This window comes from Centruroides vittatus, unplaced genomic scaffold, assembly GCF_030686945.1.
Source record: "Centruroides vittatus isolate TY-2023 unplaced genomic scaffold, ASM3068694v2 scaffold_944, whole genome shotgun sequence".
Classification (NCBI taxonomy): Eukaryota; Metazoa; Arthropoda; class Arachnida; order Scorpiones; family Buthidae; genus Centruroides; species Centruroides vittatus.
Window position 1 is genome coordinate 2,060,257 of NW_027122722.1, and position 18,703 is coordinate 2,078,959.

At 37.9% G+C, this 18,703-nt stretch overlaps 1 protein-coding gene across 4 annotated transcripts in view; it reads right to left on the reverse strand.

The window, feature by feature from the left end:
• Positions 1-12,064, reverse strand: part of LOC136990501 (zinc finger protein 2-like) — a 65,360-nt gene extending 53,296 nt beyond the window's left edge. For 2 of the 4 annotated variants that reach the window (XM_067288896.1, XM_067288895.1), the window contains exon 1: positions 11,876-12,064. In XM_067288896.1, the coding sequence (XP_067144997.1) occupies positions 11,876-11,939 (64 nt within the window). In that variant the 5' untranslated portion in view covers positions 11,940-12,064. The remainder of the gene's footprint in view (positions 1-11,875) is intronic. The other 2 variants (XM_067288899.1, XM_067288897.1) reach the window with 2 other exon arrangements.
• Between the last annotated feature and the right edge of the window lie 6,639 nt (positions 12,065-18,703).

The window sequence follows — 18,703 nt, forward strand, 5'->3', positions numbered from 1 at the left end:
GGTCAGTGATGTAGGGTATTGTTTTGGCTCTATAATTGATCGTCTATTGCTCAGGATCTACAGATCATATGTGTGCGCCTTATATACCATTTTATTCAGCTCATGCTCTGGTATCATATCGTGATTACAACATGGTGATTGGTAAATTATTTCTTAGTTTATAATGATTTTTGTGTTGTGATTTCTCAACTGTCATCAATTGTAGGTAGTCAGCTTTTGCGAATTCTTAATCTACATCTTAGCCTACGTTGATTGGTATATTTTATATTGGTTTAATTGTATTTTTCTAGCATATTGGCCATCAGTAATCTTCACATTTCAATCCATATATCATTGTTATTTGCTGGCTCAGGCTTTTCATTTTTAAGCAGATTATTATTCATAAGTTCTTCATTACATATGTTTAGTTTCACGGCTGTCAGTTTATTTTGTCACAAGCTATTAAGGTCGGATTTTTCACGCTGAACAAAGGCCTTTGTTTCATGTACATGTGGCCATATGGCTCTAGCTCCCATCTGACATTACGTGCACTAGCTTGTTTCAGCTCAAATGTGCACTAGTTTAGTGTCTCCTTTCTTGGTTTTTGCAGGCCAGTCCATATTTTTCAGTTATTTTCTCCATTATGGCTACTGAGCTAGTGTTGAAATTTCATGCTGAGGCAAATAAGCTCTTTGAAGAACTTAAGGGCTATATGGCTAGTTACCAAACTCCAAACTTGATGCTAGAGAAAACCATTCTTTCATTATTACCCAGGTTCAGAAGTTTATTGACCTGGCTGAGGGCGAAATACTGAACCCCATCTTGCATGCCATGCAAGATCAATTGGGTGTTCTGACCACTAGAGAGGAAGTCATGCAGGTTGGACTTCTTGACCACCAAGGATGATGTTCGTACACTTGGTAAATCTCAGGCAGCACTTTGAACAGCTATTAAAGACACTAAGGATTCCTTGATGAAGGTCAGTTGTGGACTTCCTCCCCACAATGCTGATTCTGACTCAAGCGAGAACACACCACTGTATAGTGACATCACTTGTTATGGCACTCAGTGCGCTACTGATTCTGCCCAACTTGAACCTAGTCAAACCATTCTTATTTACAATACCACTAAGCCTGACTCATTGGAATACACAAAAAGCATGTTAACCACTCGTGTCAATCCTCGTGACCTTCAGATTGGGGTTAGGAGACACTGTAGAATTCGGAAAGGAGGTGTGGCTGTTGACCTTGTCGCTAATAGCGATGTGGCTGCTATCACTACTGCTGTTGTTAGAATTCCAGAATTGAGACTCACTGTTCTCAAGCTGAAAAGACCCTGCATTATGTTGATATCAGTTCCAAAGAACCTTGTTAAAGATGATCTTCTTGAGGCCATTTATACCTAGAATCATTTTATCTCTAATTCAATGTCAATAGATGAGTTTATGCAGTGCACCACTATTCGGTTTGCTGTGGGAAAACGTAACCCATTTCATCTGAACTCTGTGTTGGAGGTGACTCCGGAAGTCCAGAAAAAACTGTTAGACATGAAGACTGGCAACCTATTGTGGACTAGATGCAGGGTGACTGACCATATATCAGTGGTGCAGTGCTTCAGGTGTTGTCATTTTAGTCACACTTCTCATCATTGTGTTTCTGAGAGACCAATCTGTAGTCAGTGTGGTGGGGAACACTCCTACAAAGAGTGTGGTAAGCAAAACCAAACACCCTCTTATTATAACTGTGATAGAGAAAGATTTGCTGATAGAGCACACAACTGCATGAGTCGTGAGTACCCAGTCTACATTCGCACACAGAATCAAGTCATTCAAAGGACTGATTATGGACATTAGTACTTACACACAGCAGTTCACAGTCAATCCCTATTAATCTGGTTAAAATTAACCTGCACACTATCATTGCCACGTGTCACCTCAATCAGCTTCTAGACACTTATGATTTGGCTCATGTGCAAGAACCTTACTGCTGCAAAAATAAAGTTGCCTGTTTGTGTACCTCTTATGGGATCCTTCAATGTACTGATAAGTGCCCGTGAGCAGCTGCCGCCATTGCTAACAAGGAACTGTCCATTCTTTTTCAATCCCCAGCTTAGTTTGGACAAACAGATCTGTTTCAAAATCAACTATCCCAGGTTCAGACTGTTGGTTCTCGATATCTACAGCTCCATTAGAGACATTAATTCCTCTCTACAATTTCTGCAGACCATCATCAATCATATTCAGGATGTCTACATCCTAATTGTTGGTGATTTTAATGCCCACTCCCCACTTGGGGGTACAACATAAGATGAGCATGGTGATGCATTGGCAGACTTTGCTACCTTCAATAATTTACTGATTAAAATAAACCCTTCTAACCTTTTTCCCGGTGTCGTTCTATTTTTAGAATTGTTCTATTTACAGACTCGCAAACGTTTTCACAGCCCCTCCTGGGCTCTTCTTCAGTCTTCGTCGAATAGGCCGTTAAGATTCAAATAAATATTCAATTAGAATTTTTTCGGAATATTAGCACGTGCAGCAGCTGGATATTTGTACTGAGCATGCTCGATGCTCCTCCCTTTAAACGCTGTTTTCTAGCATAATCTGCCATGCGCTCGATAGGATCATTTCCTCCTTATGATTAACACAGGTACTACGTAATCCAGCCTTAAATATCTCCATGGCTTCTAGCCATTTCAATTGCTGTGGGTTATAGCTGGGTATAATGATTTTTGCCGCATGCAGGTCCACCGTTATCTCCTCTTCCGACGCGTACGTCGCCAGGGCCGTAGTGTATCTACCGTGGTGTATGTCTGACTCGTGCTCCTTTAACCTCACTTTTAACGCACGTTTCGTGGAACCAATGTATGTTAATTGTCTATCGCACCTGTGATCTTCTAGTGGTATCATATATACTCCCGGAAGCCTTTCGGGGTTTGGTGGGTCTTTGCCGTTGCTTAATATTCTGAAGAGAGTCTGACATCTTCTGTACACGATGTTAATTCCTTGTCGGTTGGCCACGGTTTTGTAAATGGATTTCAGCACTGGATTGTATGTGATAGATATCCTTTCATTTTCTTCCTGTCTGATATTCAATGGTTGTGCTGTCTGATTATTTTCCTTTTGGGACTTCTCATGTCTTCTAGACAACTTTTCAATGAGAGCTTTGCTGTATCCATGGCTTATAGCAATATTTTGGATATGATTGAGCTCCGTTTCGAGCGCTTTTTTTGTAGAGGAGTGCGTATGAGCCCTTCTCACTAATGCTCGGAAGGCAGCTATTTTGTATTGAAACGGATCATATGAATTTCTAGGAATATATGTGTGGAACGTGCTAGGCTTTCGGTATACTGATGTAAGTATATTAGCTCCTTCAAAGTTGATATCAATATCCAAGAAGTGCACCCTCGATGAGTCGTGCTGCTCCACCTCTAATGTTAGCCCGTACGGATTACTGTTTATGGCTTCGAGGAATAATTTTATGTTCGGTTCTACTTTCCAAAATATAATAATGTCATCAATGTAACGTTTGTACAACAAGATGCTGGGCAAGAATCGCGGTAGGATATTGTTTTCCAATCTCCTAATTACCATTTCGCACAAATCACCCGAGAGCGGGCTGCCCATCGGGACTCCTTTGCCTTGCATGTACGTGATCCCTTTAAATTGGAAAAGAGAGCCATAGCATAACAAATGGGCTAGTTCGAGAATATGTTGGTGCATTGTGTTGTCCTCAACTATCGAAAACAGAAAGTCCCTTAGTTCGCAAAAACAAGGTGGTAGTTCTATCGACGGAAACAACGATCTGAAGTCTAAGACCATAGCACAAGCTGGTTTTGCTATCTTCTTCAATTTTTCTACAAGTTCTGCTGGGTTGTTTATATTGAATTGGTATCCTTCCAGGTGCGGGATGAGCAATTTATGAGTAAAAGATTCTAGAATACGTGTGGGGGCCTTAGTCTTGTCCACCACTGGTCTGAGTTGCTGTGCTTTTTTGTGTGTTTTTGCGAATGCAAATAACCGCGGTATCTCTGGAGCATCAACTATTATATTTCCCATTTTCATTCTCTTGGCCAGGCTTGTGTTCGCAAAACGTTTGACCCGCGATTGTAATTTATCTATATAAACCCCTTGCACTTCCGTACATCGAGTCATACTAATGTATTCTTCTAAGCCTTTTTCATACGTATCCCGCTTCATCACTACTAACAGTTTATCCTTGTCGACTCTAACCATAGTGATGATGTTGCGTTTTATCCATCTTATGGTTCGCCTTAGTTGTTCTTGGAAGTGATAAACCTCTTTCGTTTCTTTGGATTTTCTTATTTTAAAAGCCGCCATCCATCTATAGTACTCTTTTTGGTTCTCCGTGAGCCCTTTCAAGAGAATCTCTAAGTCCAGGATGTAAGATAAGGCTGCTCGGTTCATTGGAGGTTTAGGCGCGTATGAAGGTCCAAATGATAACACATGCTTGGCAAAGTCAGGAACCTGAATATCGTCCCAAATCACAAATGGACATTTATTAATTTTACTGATCTAATTTACTGATTGCAAACAATCCATTCTCACCACCACTACCTTTACTGGTAGCAGTGGTTGCTCGTGGGTGGATGTCGTACTTTACTCCAAAAGCCTTAGCCCTCTGTTGAACTCGTGGGAGTTAATGGATATGGATAGTCATTTGGATCAGGCCCTTAACAGCATTAGGATCTCTGCCTACATCCCTGTTAATCACTTTAAGATTGTCAGGGCCAACTGGGAGCTCATCAGTGACAGGCTAAAAGATATCACTGACCGGAACTTTGTTGTCAGTAACAAAGCTACTGCTATGGAATTCATTGATGACACTGTTGATAAAGTTAACTTTGCCTGTGATGCTCACATACTCAGGAAATGCAGAGGGTGACAGCCTGTTTCCTGGTGAACTCCTGAACTGACACAGATGAGGAGCATCAGTAACAACCTTTGATGCAGATATCAATGTTGTCAGGACTCAATGCATCATGACATCCACAGAATGGAGTATCTCCAGCATCAGAGGGTATAAAGTTGCCATCAAGGCTGCCAAAATGAAATCTTGGAAGGACTTCTGCCATTGCAACAGTGGTGATCCTTGTGGCTTTATAAGTTTTCCTCTGAAAAGATCACTTCTCATAGCTACTTATCCAGCCCTTCCCCATCTGCTGATCTGGCTACCACTGTCCATACCCTTTTTCACCAGTTCTGTCCACCAGATTTAGTGGATGATGATATTCCCTTCCATAACAATATTCGCAACAACCATGATCTCTCTGAACTTTTTCCTGATGATTCGCCTTTTAGTCATTCCGAGATTTAGAATATCATTCAAAGAGCCAAGGGCAGGAAAGCACCCAGACCTGATAACATTATTGCAGACATAGTCAGAGGTCTGTGGCAGAGGCATCCAGACCTCCTCTTTCATCTTTACAATCTCTGCTTAAGCCATTGTGTTTTTCCAGTTGCTTGGAAAAGTGCACACTTTGCCCTGATTCCTAAGGATAAATCTCATCCGCAACCATTAACAACCTCGCAACATCTCACGTTTGTCCTTGACAAACTTTGTGTAACAGGCTTACCTGGCATTTGGAATCTACTGGATATCTTCACCCTTCTCAATTTGGTTTTAGAAAACAGCATGGCATGCTTTGATGGTCCTTACATCCAAAGTATGTGAACTCCTTTCCTCATTCAAATATGTTCTGGGTATCAGTCTTGACCTGGAGAACACTTAATTCTGCCTGGTGGCCTCTTATTCTACACAGGCTGAGAGGGAGCAGTGCCCAGCTAACCTCTATCAGCTAACCAGGAATTTCCTCTCTAACAGAGAGGCCAACTTAAGGTTTTCCCATCATTCGGAGCCTAGTAGTCCGCAGGGTTCTGCTTATAGCCCTCTTTCTCTATGGTGTATCCTTTTTAATGACTTTCTTTACACTGACTTTGGAGAACATGTTTATACTCTGGCTTATGCTGATGATGCTTTCCTCCTTATTCTGGGCAACTTGAGGTTTGAGCTTGAGACTAGGGCTGCCACTGTCCTTCCTGCGGTCAGTGAGTGGAGAAGATGCACCCACACCTTTAGTTAAAGCTCCAGTTTAATTCCAACAAGACCAAAGGTATTGTCTTCACTAAACCATCTTTAACCTCGCACTCCATGCATCAGGATGCAAGGTCAATCCATTCACATTGTCCCTCACTTAAAGTTTCTGAGTGTTATTCTTGAGCATAAACTGTCTTGAAGTCTCCACATCCATCAGATTACTGATAAAACCACTCTCATTTTCAATAACTTACAAAGGATTGCTAAAAATCACTGAGGGCTAAATCAGGCTGCCCTCAACTGTATTTACAATGCAGTTTTCATTCCCATTATCTCATATGCTGTGGCCATCTGGGAAAGTGCTGTCTCTCTCAGTCACAACTACCACCATCTTCAATCTGCTCAGCATAGGGCCCTTCTCAGGCTTACCAGAGTGTACTCTACCAACAAGAATTATTCACTTCAGGTTATCAGTAGGAAACCACCTCTGGATCTTCATTTAAGGTACATTTCATTAGTACTTATCATGTTAGGAAAGGCTATGACATCATTATGAACTCTACCTCTTATGCTGAAGGCACCCATGAGACTGATGTCCTGTTTGCTACCCTCATCCAGCAGTGAGACGTGGGTTCAACACATCCTTTACAGTTGCTGCTGATTATACAATCTTCACAAATGGTTCAAAGAATGCAGAAGGCATGAGCTCGGCCTTTGTTGTTTTTGCCAATGAAGAGGAAATTTATCAGAACTCTAGACCTCTTCATCCTGACTGCTCTATATTCCAGGCAGAACTCTGAGCCATTTACATGGCTGTTCAATGGTGTGAAGCCAATCTGACTGGAAGTAGAGTTATCATCTGCTCTGATAGTGCTTCAGCAATCAATGCACTCAGGAATCCCAGCAACCTTCACCCTCTAGCTAAAAAGATTCTAAACCATATACCCTCTACTCAGAATTTCTATTCGCTCGAATGGGTGAGGGGTCATCAGGGTGTTCTAGGTAATGAGCATACAGACCTACTTGCCAGGGAGGGCTGCAACAACTGGCACCTCTGGCCCTTTCAAGTATTCAGTGCTTCCTGCCTCTCTTCTTAAGCTTCAACAATGGAACTACATCTTGGATCTCTGGCAGCAGAAATGGGATAGCTACAATGGCCTTGCCAGGAACTTCTTTCCATCTATTCATGACCACCTTCTTCACCTCTGGATGAATCTGGATTTTCAAACCACCCAATTCTTAACTGGACATGGGAGATTCAGAGCCTACTTGCAGAGGTTTGGCAAATCAGCAACAGACATCTATACCATCTGTAATTGCCATGATGGGATTGAGCACTACATATACATGTGTCCAATGACCAAGAATACTAGACATGAGCTTGCTCTTAGCCAGAGGGATATTAATTGGCCATGTGATCTTCATGTCTTTCTTAAGGATAATGACACCTACAAAGCATTCAAAAACTTGATTCATAAGTATCACACACACTCAGTCATTCATTAAGTTGGCCATACGTCTATGTCAGACTATATTTGCTCACTGCCCATTATTGAACATAACATTTCTCATTCTGCTGCATCATATATCTGTGAAATAATATTATAATTATTTTCTATTCACCAGTTTAAGTTGTACCTTTGTTTTTAAACTTTACTGTACATGTTGTTATTCTACTCTCAAGCTAATTATCATATTGGTTGGTTTGTATTGGTCATCTTATCATCTGTTCATACCATTTTTTCTATTATCATACTGTTTGTACATTATCTCTCTGTAATTATGTATGTATTTACCTGTTCATTGATGTAGCTCTGTACTTAACCCGATTATCAGGTTACAAAAATTACTAATGATGGTCAGATGGAAATTGAAATTAGAGACAGAATTATGAAAGGAAGATCTATGATAAGAAGATTAAATGGAATCTTATGGGATAAACAAATCTTTAAAACAACAAAAATAAACATACATAAATCATTAGGTCTAAGTGTGATAACACATGGAGCAGAAGTGTGGGTATTAAATTCAAAATTTAAATTAATCCAAAATCTAAATTAGAATTCATAGAAATGGACTTTTTGAGAAGATCCGCTTGATGTTCAAAACTAGATAAAGTAAGAAATGAGGAAATTAGGAACAAATGGATTATCAAAACTCTATAGTCGATTATATCCATAACAGACAATTAACCTGGTATGAATAATCAAACATCTTTACTACACCTGATACGTGTAAAGCTATACACCAACCAAAGCCGAATATAATCGAGTGAGAAATGGCTATAATATTAATACTTTAACAGACAATTTGGCATTAGAGGTAGACATTAGGCGCCTGGCATTATTAATATTATAGCCATTCTCACCCGATTATATTCGGGTTTGGTTGGTGTATAGCAGTGATTCCCAAACTTTTTCAATCCACCACCCATTTTGTTCCATAAAGTTATACTCAACACCCCCTAACCCATTTTCTCTTGTGTGAGAAAGGATTGGAAATATTCTTTTATACTTTTCTACAACTTTTCTATGATTCTCACACTTTGTGCCCTTACCGTACATTGTTCTCAACATCTGGAAACCATTAAACACAATGTTTCCTCTTATCCATTTAACAGAGGAAAGGGAACGGCTGTCAGTGACCCCAACTTTTGCCTTTGGTCACCGTTCAGTACCCTGCCTCCAGCGCCCCTAGATTTACTCACCGCCCACAGGGGGGTGGTAGCACCCACTTTGGGAACCACTGGTGTATAGCTTAACCTGCCATGTTCAGAAGATGGCAGCCATGTTCAGAAGATGGAAGAAGGTAGACTACCATAACTGATATTGAAATGGATTCCGGCAGGCAGAAGGAAGAGAGGAAGGCCACAGACTACATGGATGGAGGAAGTAACGAAAGTTATGGAGTATAAAAGACTGACAGAGGAGGATTGTCAAGACAGAACAGAATGGAGCACAGGAAGATGCTTAAGCATTATTAACCTGTACAATAATAAAATAATTTATTATCTGCAACTATGACTAACATAATGTGACTGATCTGAATATCATCTGTTTCACTTCTCAGAAAATAAAAGCAAGATAAAACAAATATAATTGAAATTTTAATTTAGAAACAATACATTGAAATAGATTTTGAAGAATACTTTTTAAAACAAGTATACAATACAACTTCCATGCCTATTTACAACATTGAATACTCTTTCAGGCATTGTTGCAACTATGTTTTGAGGTAGAGTTCACTAATTTCTTCCAACTTTTCAACAATTGCCTGTTTCAAGTCTTCAACCAAACTATACTGCCTCCCAACCACACACATTTTCTTGCTAATAGTACTAAACATTTTCGTCTTTTTCGAGATGGGCGTCTTGAGCACTTAATTCTTTTGATATAATTCTGAGCATTTGAATATAGTTCAAGAATATCCAATTTTGTTATACTGGTTTTTTTTGTTCCAAAGAAGAGTCATTGTGAGCAATTCTCTGCCTAAAAACAGAAGAAAACGAAGTGGCCATTCCCCTGTATTCAAAGTAGATCTTCCAATACTAAACATTTTGAACAGAGTTGAGTCTAAATTAAATTTCTTTTCATCAGCAAATACTACAGATTTCCCCATTCTTCTTTCAATCTATTCATGACCATCTTCTTCACCACTGGGTGAATCTGGACTTTCAAACCACCCAATTTGATGGCACACTCTTTTGCCCAAGCTACTCTTGCCACCAGGTTATCCTTGGTAAACTTCGATCACGCCTTTCTTTTAACATACTCCACACATTTACCATCCTTTCTCAGAGGATCAGAAAAAGTACATATTTTCAAGTAAGTTAGAAAATGTGGATCTTTTCTAAATTTTTCTGTTGAGTCTACATTTTTTAAAAGCAAAATTCGACGTTACTATTGAAAACAGTTTTTCTTAGTTTTTGGTGAAATTTTGCATGTGCAACATATGCTAACATAACATTTAGAGTACTGCTTTGCACAACTCACGTTACAATGAAAAATACCAGGTTTGTGATGTTAATGTTTACATAAGGTTTGTGTTATGTTTGTGTTTTAAACTTTTATTTTTTATTTTTATTTTTGTTTATTACACTCGAAACACACTCAAAACAACATATAAAGCAAAATAAAAACTCTTTCAGGCAATAAAAACATCACATCACACAAAGTGGTAAATGCCACACAACGGTCACTCTGACTATTACAGAGCAGTACCCATCCAGGATTAACCATTTTGAATTCGCAACACGACAGTACTCGTCATTTATCCTTTTCTCGTCCATCACCCTAAGTCAGAAAATACCTTTCTCAGCCATCATTATTCTAGTTAGCAGCATTGTCACTAGCATCACTCCCTTCTACCACACATGCAAATACCCTTGAAACCTCTACGCCAGTGTTTCTCAAACTTTTTGGACCGCGACCCCCCTTCTGCACTTAAAAATTTCAAAGGACCCCCGAAGAATAAGTATGTGTCAAAAAACATCCCGGAGGGAGGGGGTTAGGCTCGTATTTAAATATTTATATTATTTTTATTATTTATATGTGCAATTTATTTAAGTAAAAATTATTTTATATATTTTTTATTTTTATTATTTCTAAACATGAATCCATAGTAAATTTATAAAATATTTGAAAAAATTGATCTGGCATCAATTTTTCAGTGATCCCCCCAAATATTTTTCGCGACCCCCACTTTGAGAATCACCGCTCTATGCTAACCTCACGGGTGTGGCATATCGCATGCCAGACCCGTGGACGGCACGGCAGGCAAAAAAATGTTTTGGCCAGGAGCATGTCTGACAGGGTGCCTTTCGGAAACACGACCGACATGCATTTGACAAAAAAAACCTCAAAAATAAAAAAAATAGAGTTACATTTTAGACACGTCAGTCCCACACAAAACATGCACAAAATTTCAAATCCAGGTTTCCCTCATCCTCTCTTCCTTCCCTCCCATAAGGACCAAGCAAAAATGAAATCTGGTAGGCCCAATCGCCACGGTCAACAATAATACCAGTAACCCGCGAGGAGCCCAGCCACAAGCCAAATTCATCCAATTACCACTACGACAATTATCCAAATTGCCCAAATCACAACATGCCGATTAGGCATTTCCAAAGCTTAAAGATAATAAATACATTTACCACCGTGTATTATTATTGCATTTACATAAATATTTTCTCTGATAAATCTAATTCGTAATCACATCTTAAATTTATTTTCCTATCCGCGTGGCAAATACTCAATATTCTCTCATTTAGTCACTTATTAGCATTAATTATTATGCAGAATAACAGAAATACAGAAAGTGAAAATTGGCGTTAAAAGTATCTGTCAAAATTGTCTTTCCAACAGTCTCTGGAATCATCTTCAATTTTGATAAAACGAGTATGAGCCTCTTAAAGCTTTCGTAACATTAACGAGTTTTTCGACCGGATTAATTTTAAAAATTTACATTTTAAATAATAAGAGTACCGATATAATTAAAGAATAAGAAAATCGAAAATTCATACGTCACTAATCACGTGTCAAAAATAATCATTAACGAAGAGTTTATTCCCGGGCGTCGTTTAACGGCTGCAAAGAAATATTTGGACGGATACAATGCAAAGAAAGGATAAACGAAAAGAAAGCAAACAACGATGTGCCGCGAATCCATTCAAAGAATCTTATCCCGAGGGAAGAGAGAAGCGAAGCCTAACAATTAAGCCTAACAAGCGAACTTTGCAAATTACAAGCCACGAATAATCTCAACCTTCAATTACGTCGAGTAGAAAGGCGCAGTTCGTCGTTTTCCGCCGATTTCCAGCGTAAAACGACGAAAAAACTTACCGGGAAATGCTGCTGGAAAAACAAAGGTCGGAGTACACACAACTTGTTCAGGTGTAGAAGCCATTTTTCATTTTGGTACCTCGGCGACCTCTGACGGTTACTTCGCCGGATGACAATACGAGTATCCCTTTACGGATTACGACGGGAGTGTCGAGACCGTCGTCGTCGATCCCCCTTCGATCCCCCCGGGTATCGGCACTTTTTCGCGCAAATTATTAAATAGAAAAAATAAATACGTAACCGGTCGACGCCTTGGCGCGTCTTAACTACGTATTCGCCGGTAAATAATAACGGAAATTTTTTTATTTCTCTTTTTCTGCGCGTTCTTTTAGATTACCTCCATCGCTTTACCGCATCGATTGAGTCTCTCCAAAGTTTTCTCTGCCGACTGCAAAAATGGCCGCTCGATTTATCCGCTGGCCGCGTAATTCTTTTATTGCGGAAGAACTAAAAACTTTAATCTTTGAATTTCATTTTGTAATATTAAATTTTTCTGCGTGTAAAAATATTTTTGACGTAAGTTCTCGAAAAGTAAAGCATCTTTGATAATGAAAAATTTGCACGTCGGTAAAAAATACTTTGAACTTATTACTCGTGTCGATCTAATAAATTAAACTTATTTTGAAGTACGATTTATTTCTTCGATACTTAGTATTTACGTTTGTAAACAGATGTCCCTACTCGTTTATATATATTTTTTCGAACCGTTTATTTTTCTTTCGTTTTAATAAATATTATAAATTTCGGGAGGAATTACGAAAATTGGGTTCAATCGGAAGCAAGAATGGGATACCGACAATAATCTTAAATAGTCGATTGCATTTTATTTATTTATTTTTTTTTCATTTATTGTCCCCTTTGTCTGCAAACTGAGGAAAGATGAAAACTCAGTCGTGATGGCCGCCAAGGTCTCCTCTGCTGACGTCAAAGTCGAGGACAGAGTTACCACAAAAAATTTTAAGATACCAAATTTTAAAGTTAAAACATACCAAATAAAAATCTTATCTTTTCTTATTAAAAATGTTTTTCATCATTTTCATGCGTAGTACGCCAGTTTTTTTTATTTTTATTTTTTTTTATTGAAAATTCTATGAATTAGCTGCTCAGATGGCTGCCAAGAATTGCTGTCACCCATTGCAATAGACTTTTGGTGTGTAATAACCCGTATAAAGTTGCCGTAGAGCGTTTATATCTCTTCGTTTTAATATTCGTCACGCAAGAAAATATTCTTTCTGCTGAAGCACAGGAGTGTGGTAGTAATATTAAGTTCATCATGAACTCCGAAATACTGTACGTTGAAAAACGATTCTCATTGTCATATTTCCCGTTTTTTTAGATACTGCGTGCCAAAATATTTCTAGTTATTAAATATTTTTTAAAGTTTCAATCTCATTTGGAGTGATCGCTCCTCATTCTTTATTTAATTCTTCAAAATCAACTTTAGATACGAGGTTTGGGAATCTCTTTGCCAGAGGAATAATAGTTCATAGAATTCCTTGCCTTTTTTTGGATGGATCTAATGCTTCATGCAGCTGTAAATTGCTAACAAAGCTTGGACTTGCAAAGCGTTTAGGCATTTGCTTGGCTAAACTACATAAAAATGTAAACATTTTTTTTTAATTTTCAAATTTTTGTTATCCGGTAATGGCAATGCTGATGGCAAGCCACTTTCTAATGCTTCAGAAGTAAAATACAATATTAATGCATTCCATTGTTCTATAATTCTTTTTATTACCTCTTCTAATGACAACCATCGAGTATTGCCGGGATATAAAAATTTGTTAAGTTGAACTGGAAACTTCTGAAATTCCTGATATTCTCTTTGGACTGCTGAATAGGTAAGAGTAAATATTTCTTGCTAATTCTTCCAGATACACTGGTAATTCTCTATATGCTGCAGATGCACATAAATTTAGTGAATGACAAATGCAGCTTTGAACAAATAAACTAGTATTACGGCGGAGGTTGCGGGTTCAAGCCCTGCCCCGGGTCAGTTCTTTTATTCCAGAAGGTTCTAAATTCAATATTTATTTAAAATTATAATTATTAACTTAGACTAGAGATGGCATTGGATCGTATTTAGTCCATTTTTCTCCAGTCATGGTTTATTAATATTGTACCTGTTTTTCCAGAACAGCAGAAAGAATTATTAACTACAAGATTTTATGAATAATTATTTTTAGGATTATTTCCTACTAAGTTATTTTGTAGAATAACTGTCAGAACAAAACAATTATTAAAAATAAAAGAATGGCAAAAACTTAATATTTTGTTATTTTGTTTAAATGTTATTATTATGTAGTCAATAGCATTCTCCGTTGATACAGTTGCCAATTAAGAACAAAACAGTAAACAAATAATAATAATAATAATTTTTAATGGAATTAAGAACAAAATGTAATAAAAACATTTATTTTAAAAATAAAGTAACTCCTAAGGTGGCCCACGAGAGGCCAAGCGGTTCCGTTCCCCGAACACAGGTTCAATTGTGGGTTCGCGTTTCGCTGGCCACATGGCGTTTTACGGGTTTCTCCACATCTGTAACACCAGAATAGGAGCCAGTTACCCTTAATTAAAAAGGTCTTCCTTCCGGAAGGCATTATTCCTCGCATAACGGCCATCATAAACGCATACAACTACTATTACATGACAATTACGTCACACTTTACCACGGGGCGATATAGCCTATAAGCTCAGCCGATAAAAGACTCCAAAGGTATATTACTTAAATTGAGCAAATGTAATATTATGTTACAATCAAACTTAAATGAGACTACAAGCTGGAGAGTAATAATGGGTTCATGTCTACTAATCAGAAACAGGGCCCTGATTTCTGATTAGTAGAGTTATGGTTGATTAAATCTTTCAAAAAAATTTATTGGTAGCCTAATGCATTTCAGATAGTGAATGTTTCGGGCTCCGAATCTCTCACTAAATGAGTTTAAGAATGCTTATTATAGAAAAGAATTCGTTAAACAAAACTTGTCGTGATATAAAATAAACGAAATAAGTCTGGAGCGAGAATCGAACACGTGTCGGAACCGGGAGTTGTCTTTTTTAACTCTTTACGCCCTGTGGGCACTAAGGGTTTTCTTTTAGCAAGCCCATTATCCCGACATGATGGCTCTGTCTCTCATCACCCGGCCGAACCCAGCCCAATATATCCGGACGGACCACCCGCCGAAAAATTCCTGGGAATTTTTTGACCCGTCCGAATTCGATCCCGGGTCCCTCAACATTTTTGTAACCCTCTTAGTGCCCATCGGGCGAAAAGAGTTACAGAAAAACAAAAGTCTGTTCTTTCTATCGAACCCAGTAGCTTGGTGGCATTCGAACAGGAAAATTACATAATACAAGGTTAGCAGCCCGCACAAAATATGTTTTAAGTGGTTTTCAGGGTGTCGAGCTTAAATATTTGGTCCGTTTATCGCGAAATTTGATTCGTTGACAGATCACCATTTGAAATTTGGCTGTGAATGAAACGGTTTGTTTGTGCTAATTTTAGAAAAATAAGATATTCTAAATGTTTTAAAATATCGTATTTTCAATTGGTGTCTATTTGACCAATGAAATTGTGCCATTTCGAACCATCCGAGTATCTGGATGGTAGGCTAAAATAAACCGAACTCTTTATGTGGTCTTCATTTTAATGTTTGTTATATTATAGTATTTAATTTATATAACAACAAAGATTATCTTACGTAAGAGTTTATCATACCGAGTGACCAATCTAACAATTTTAAAAATTACTTATTCTTGTACTGTGCACATTTTAATGAATTTTTAAAATGTGTTCGATTGGTCACTCGGTGTGATAAACTCTTACGTAAGATAATCTTTGTTGTTATAGAAATCAAATACTATAATGTAATGTAATAGAAGGATTAGAAGTACGAAATAATCTAATAATCTTAATGTTGGTATTTATTTTTTGCACGGGCAACACTGTGCTTACCTGCTATAGTACACAGCAGGTAAGCACTCGCTTGAGGTCGAAATGCTTCTGACTGCGAATAATGAAGTTTCTAATGTGTATTACGTCAAAATTTTCAGACGGAGGAGTTAAATAAATATAAAAACACGTCTCCGAAATACAGAATTTAAAACAGAAACTTATAAATAATTATAAATGTAATTTATAGTCGTTGACGTAGAGTTACTCACCCGGACAGAACTGTCCGATTACCGAAAAACTCGGCATACGGCCACATTTGAGACAAGTAGTAAATACAGTGGAACCCGTTTAACCAAATCGATGGGGGAACATTCGAATTGGGAGTGAAAAAGTTCCGAGTTACGGAGGCGAGGCTAACAATCGAATTTCTTGCACGGGATTATCGGCGATCCGTAGTAAACTATTCACACGATATTTCCCCGGGCCTTATTATGCAGAATCGAGGCGTCGACGTAGAGCTGTGGGTGTCGTCCCTAAACTCCAAAACGCTCAACCGGACGAATAAATAAGCTACCGAGAAATACCTTCTCGATGGCTCATCCGTTCACTCCTAAGTGTTTAGTAACTTTTTTAAACGGCGATATTTTGCGCCTACAATTCGTCTACTTTTTATTTTTTATCACCAAAAAAACCACAATTATCATTGTTACATTTTTCAAATATTGCCGGAAAGGTTAACATTTTTACGTAGACCTATAATCGGTATGTAATCGTTTTTAAAATGAATTTGTCAAAAATCACTGTATTTATTACGCCGGCCGGTGGGAAAAATCCATCAACAATTAAAAAAAAAATAATGTTCGAACAAAGCGGGTCCAAATCCACATCACGCGCGCCTTCCGAAAGCCACCACCCTCGTCGTCACACGACACGATGTTTATTTTTAGTCGTGCCTCTTCCTGCGCCGTATAGAAAGTTTCCGATTAAGGTTAATTATTTTATTTAAATCAAAACTTCTGAGAGTTTACGAAAATATTGTATGGAAACGCCATTGGAGTTAAACGATCGGACGAATTGGAATTAACCGGTTTGATTTAACGCGTATATCCTTACGCTGGACGATAGAGAATAAAAACGACTCGGAGTTAACCGGGTTCCACCATACTTGCAATCGCGGTCCTCTACTATCCTATAAAAAAGATCGGCAGAGGTTGACCGTCTTTAGAAATTTTTATCTGCGACGTAGTAGTCAAAGACATTACACACGTCGGACGGAGTTTGAGAAAGTCCACCCGGTGAGTTGAAGGGAAGCACGGCCCCTTTGCCGAATTTCGACTGGACGCGGTAGAGGCTCGCAACCCCGGGTAGACGATCGTTCGAAGGTAAGATGGCGTCTTCGTCCACATGGTCGGCCTGCTTTGCAGTGGAACCGACGCAGGTGAACATTTTTCATTGTTACAAGAATGAATATTTTTAATTCTTTCCACCCCGCGGGCTCTAAGACCGGCTTTTCATCTTGACCGCGATGGAACGGTTCGTCACGAAAAATTCCCCAGTCGGTCGCTCGGATTCGATTCCGGGTTTCTCAGAGCCGTGGCCTCAACCGTGGACAATTTCTTGTCATCCTGCCAGCCATGAACTAAAAAAATAAAATAAAATAAAATAAAAATGGAGATACGTCACTTTGGAAATAAGCTCTTCAATTGCCCTTAGAAACTTGCCCAATACCCTGCAATTTCTAAGTTAAAAAGTTAATTCCAACTAATATGAGTAGTTGACGGCCGGATGGCCGAGCGAATTTTTTATTTGATTTAAAGAAAATTTCATTTAAAATGAAATAACTCGGTGTTACGATCATATAATTTTATTTACGAATATATATTTTTACTACATTATGTATACGTTTATTCATTATAACAACGAAAAACTCGTATAATCAATTTAAAGAGGTTTTAATTTTGACACCACCAACGCATTGATAATATGCTTCTCTATAGATGCCACAATATATATATATATATATATATATATATATATATTATATATTTATTACCGAAACGGGTGTTTCTTTTGTTGAAAAATGTATCAAAAAATTGGGTTTTTTTCAAATGTGACTTTTTTCGTTTTGTATTTATTTCCAAACTGTCGCATTACCGTAACAGCCAATTACAAAGTGTATATTGGTCACGTGTATATTTCACAGTAATGACTGCTTTCTGAAGTGTAACTGCTATTGTGTTGGATTGTTTTCTTAATTTTTCTTTAATAATGACCACATTTTCTGAAAAGTTCAAAGAGTAGTCGATATGCTAGAAAGAGGTTGCGTCCGTATTTTGTAGAAATTTTCGTAAAAAAAAGTCCAAAAATCAAGAAAATTAATTTCTTTTGTGATCGATGCAGTGCACAAAACAAAAATTACATATTATTAGTAATGCTAAGTAAACTTTCAGATGTGTATAGTGTAATTTTTGAGATTATATATCCGGTGCAGGGTCACGGTTTTACCCACAGATAGGGCCTTTGGAAGGGTGGAAAAAATGGTAAGAAAAACTGAACTGCTTCTTTTACCAGAAGACTACGATAAAATTTTTGAGTGTATAAGACAAATACATGTTCTTGGTAAAAACTGGCAATTTGGTAATTTTAATTCCTTCACATATTAAGTCAAACATGGATTTTAAAGTATCTGAAATGAAAGTAATTAGAATAAACTCTAAATATGTTTGTTGCAAACAGCACTATTCTGATAGATCGGGGATGTGGAAACATACAATGTTAAAAAGAGGTAAAAAATGGTCATATCTATTAGTTGATTTGTTACCATTGGAGAATAAACTTAAGCCTGAAAAGATAGATGATGTGAAGAAACTTCTAAATAAACTGGGAATAAGTGATGGGCATACAGTTCGGATTGAAAAACACTGGTATAGTGG